The following is a 3,275-nucleotide window of genomic DNA, read 5'->3' as shown; positions in this document are numbered from 1 at the left end:
GTATTTACATTACTTCTGATTGGCACGTATCTTTCAATCTAATCATTTGTCATTATCCATTTAGAAAATCAGTTCAGATTTCCACCTCTTGGGGGACTTTGTGACCCGCCCTGGCCAAACTGTCTGTCTTTGAGCTGCCTACCTGCACAGCAAGCAGTGCCTCCTGGACCAGGCTCTTCCTATTATCCTCTGTTCCCTCTTCCACGGATGCAGACACCATTTCTTCATTATCGTCGTCATCTTTGTTGTCTGTGGTGCCATCATCTCCGTCATCATGACGATTGTCGTCGATTGAGGGAGACGCCATCTTTTCGAAACCATCCTTGTCTTTGTTATCTGTGGTGCTATCATCTCCGTCATCATGACGATTGTCGTCGATTGACGGAAACGCCATCTTTTCGTAACCATCCTTGTCTTTGTTGTCTGTGGTGCCATCATCTCCATCGTCATGACGATTGTTGTCCTGGAGATCATCATCATGGCGATCGTCATCTATGCCGTCACCTTCAGCTTCCTCAGGCTTGTCACTAACGGAGTTAGGTTTGCCTTCCTCGTTCTCAAGGGCAGTCTCGTTGCCCTTGTCATATGATGAGGTGTCAACAGTAGGACTCTCTGTCTGGATGTCTTCAGGCGTAGCATCGTCGGTAGGAACATGCAAGGGAGCATTCACGTATTTATTCTCCTCAGGACTCTTCTCAAGACCATCTTGCTCCTTCTCATCAGCCTCTTCTACAAAGGTTAGGTTAGTCATTCCTATTTCGAAGGGCTCCGCATCATCTTCTTCTATGTAAGCGATGGATAAGGATCTGACGTTTTTTGGTTGGAATGTTTTCTCCACAGTCTCATCCTGATCCTCATCATCTGTCTGGCTGCCTTTCTGCACCACAAAACAGCACACGCCAATGAACAAAGCAAGGATTATGAACGCTCCACAACCGATGATGGCGTACAAGGCAGGAGTCAGGCCGATTGGAGGATCTGTAATGGTCTTGTTGGCTTTTGTAGTCGGGGGCTCCGTAGTCGGGGGCTCCGTCTCCAATGGCAGTGGACTCGCAGTGATCACGGAAGCTCCTGTGGAAGGCAGTTCGGCAATCTCAGTTGTAGTGTCTGGAAGTGTTGTGACTTCGGTGGTTGGCAGTGGTGGGGGCTCACAGAGGGTGAAGTTTACAGACCCGCTTCCGATGTCGTTGACTGCGATGCAGGTAGCTATTATCGTAGTCTCGCACGAGGTGACGTTAAGAATGACCAGCGTCTGGTTGTCATCAGTTATCAGCTGTTGGGAGGAGTCCAGCGGTGTGTTGAAGTTCCAGCTGTAGGAAATGTCCGGTGGATATGCGGTGGCGTTACAGGATAGGGCATCGTATGTTGTGTTATCTTGTGAGTAGGTCGTGTCGGTGATGGCAACATCACTGGGACGGAACTGGACAACCAGAGGTCCAATTGTACACAATGACGTCATTCCCGGAAAATCAGAACTTGTTATTTTGCATGTTAAGGTAACACCTATGTCGGCTTTTGTGGGCACAATGGTGTAGTCAGAATATGTCGTTCCATTTGCCGGTTCGTATGCGCCTGTTGATATACTGCCAGTTTCAATGACTCCCATATCTCGCCTCCACTCTGCAACAACGGGAGGTTCACCAGTTTGGCTCTGACAGTTAAATCCTTGAGTAACTCCTTCTTGTATGACTGATTGGCCGTAGCATTTTGGATTCCCTGCATCTGGGAAATAGAAGACTTGCACCGAAATGCTTCCCCTTTCAACATAAGATTGGAATGGAGCATCATCCGAGTCTAAAACTAAACAGAAGTAAGTTGCACTGTCAGTCACACGTGTTACATTTAGTATTTTCAGTGTATACATGCCTGTAGTTTCATTAGCTGTCAGTTGATATTTTTCATTTTGAGTGATTCGATTAGTAGTCCCTTGAAACCAAGCGACAAATCGGCCGTTTAGGTTTTCTACTTGGCAGAGAAGATCAATGTCTGTGCCCTCAGTGCTCTGAACCTGTCTTCCTTCACCCTCGTAGGTGACGACAACGCTCAGGGTTTGTGATTGTGAAGGACAAACAGTGGCACAGAGGATAACGACCAGAAGCTGAAGACTCAGAATTGCAGAAGCCATTTTGCTGTTTACAGATTTTGCTGTTTACAGACTATGCACACACGTATGTCCGTACAGCAAGTACCACGGCAATTGACGCCTGCAGTATTGAGCTTGAAAAATCCTCTGGAAAGTCAGTCTTTGTAAAACTCCAGGAAAAGGAAGACCAGTCTCTGTTGCGACGAGCGTCAACTTGAAATCTGGCACAGTGTTGATTTGCTTTTACTTCCAGTGAACAGATTCAAAGCTTTTCAATTTTTCAGTCCTAATTTGGAAAATGTGCCGTCAACGTTTACAAGCCTGGTACAGTATACTTCCTCATTTATGAAAGGAGCATTTTTTTTCTACTGCAGTCGTAATCTTTTGTGCTGGCCACACCTGTGATTTTGAATAACAGAAGGGGAATGGTTTTGGTTCTTTTGGAGCTGACGGGCTAAATCACCAGAGCATTGATTGCACAGCGTTCATTGTGTTGTTTAGCGTCGAGAATTTTCTGGGCCCGTTTTCCCCTTGACATGTTGTTGACAGAAATGGGGCGTACACACACTGCATTTGATAATGCTCAGTCAGAAACTAGTTTTCTTTTGCATCAAATAGGAAAACTACAGGAACTTTTTTTTCAGGAGTGGATTAGAACCCTTAACTTCTAGATCTCCATACTACCATTCTACAGATTCGCGCTGGCCACTTTGGACATGCCAACATACGGCTATGGATGCATGTTAGCTTTCCAATGAGCAAAGGTTCACGTCCTGCTTAGTGCCAGTATTTTGTTTGCAAAACTAAATATTCTTTCTTTTGACTGCCCAAAAGTAGAGCTTGCCGTACTTCATCAGATCAGATCCAGATGTCCGACCAGAACTCAATGAAATTGTTATCCTCATTTATTGAACCTTCCTTTCCATAGAAAGTTTTTCCATAGAAATGAAATAGTTTGTTTACACTAATCCAGTAATGAAATTACTAAGGGTGGTTGTTGTATAACCTGCAAACAACATGTTTCTTGTGAAAACACACCTTTTATACATAGTGACGCACAGGAAACATTTACATGCTATTAGAATATGAATAAGAATGTGACCCCAATGACCTCAAGTCAGAACTAGCCAGGGAAGGGTGGTACCAAAAAAAAAAGGCCTTTTCATTCTTGCATGAGGAAATGCTTCAACAA

General features: G+C 44.8%; 1 protein-coding gene across 1 annotated transcript; it reads right to left on the bottom strand.

Annotated features, from left to right (window-relative positions):
- LOC119730070 lies at positions 1 to 2,125 on the bottom strand. The gene has a single exon (XM_038202856.1). The coding sequence runs from the start codon at positions 2,123 to 2,125 to the stop codon at positions 74 to 76; it is 2,052 nt and encodes a 683-aa protein (XP_038058784.1). The 3' UTR covers positions 1 to 73.
- Between the last annotated feature and the right edge of the window lie 1,150 nt (positions 2,126 to 3,275).

This window comes from Patiria miniata, unplaced genomic scaffold (genome assembly GCF_015706575.1).
Source record: "Patiria miniata isolate m_02_andy unplaced genomic scaffold, ASM1570657v1 HiC_scaffold_22, whole genome shotgun sequence".
Lineage (NCBI taxonomy): Eukaryota > Metazoa > Echinodermata > Asteroidea > Valvatida > Asterinidae > Patiria > Patiria miniata.
This window is presented reverse-complemented; position numbering and strand designations above follow the sequence as displayed.

Excerpts from the sequence above, each read along its gene's own strand:
- LOC119730070 (XM_038202856.1), bottom strand. The coding sequence starts at position 2,125 with ATGGCTTCTGCAATTCTGAGTCTTCAGCTTCTGGTCGTTATCCTCTGT.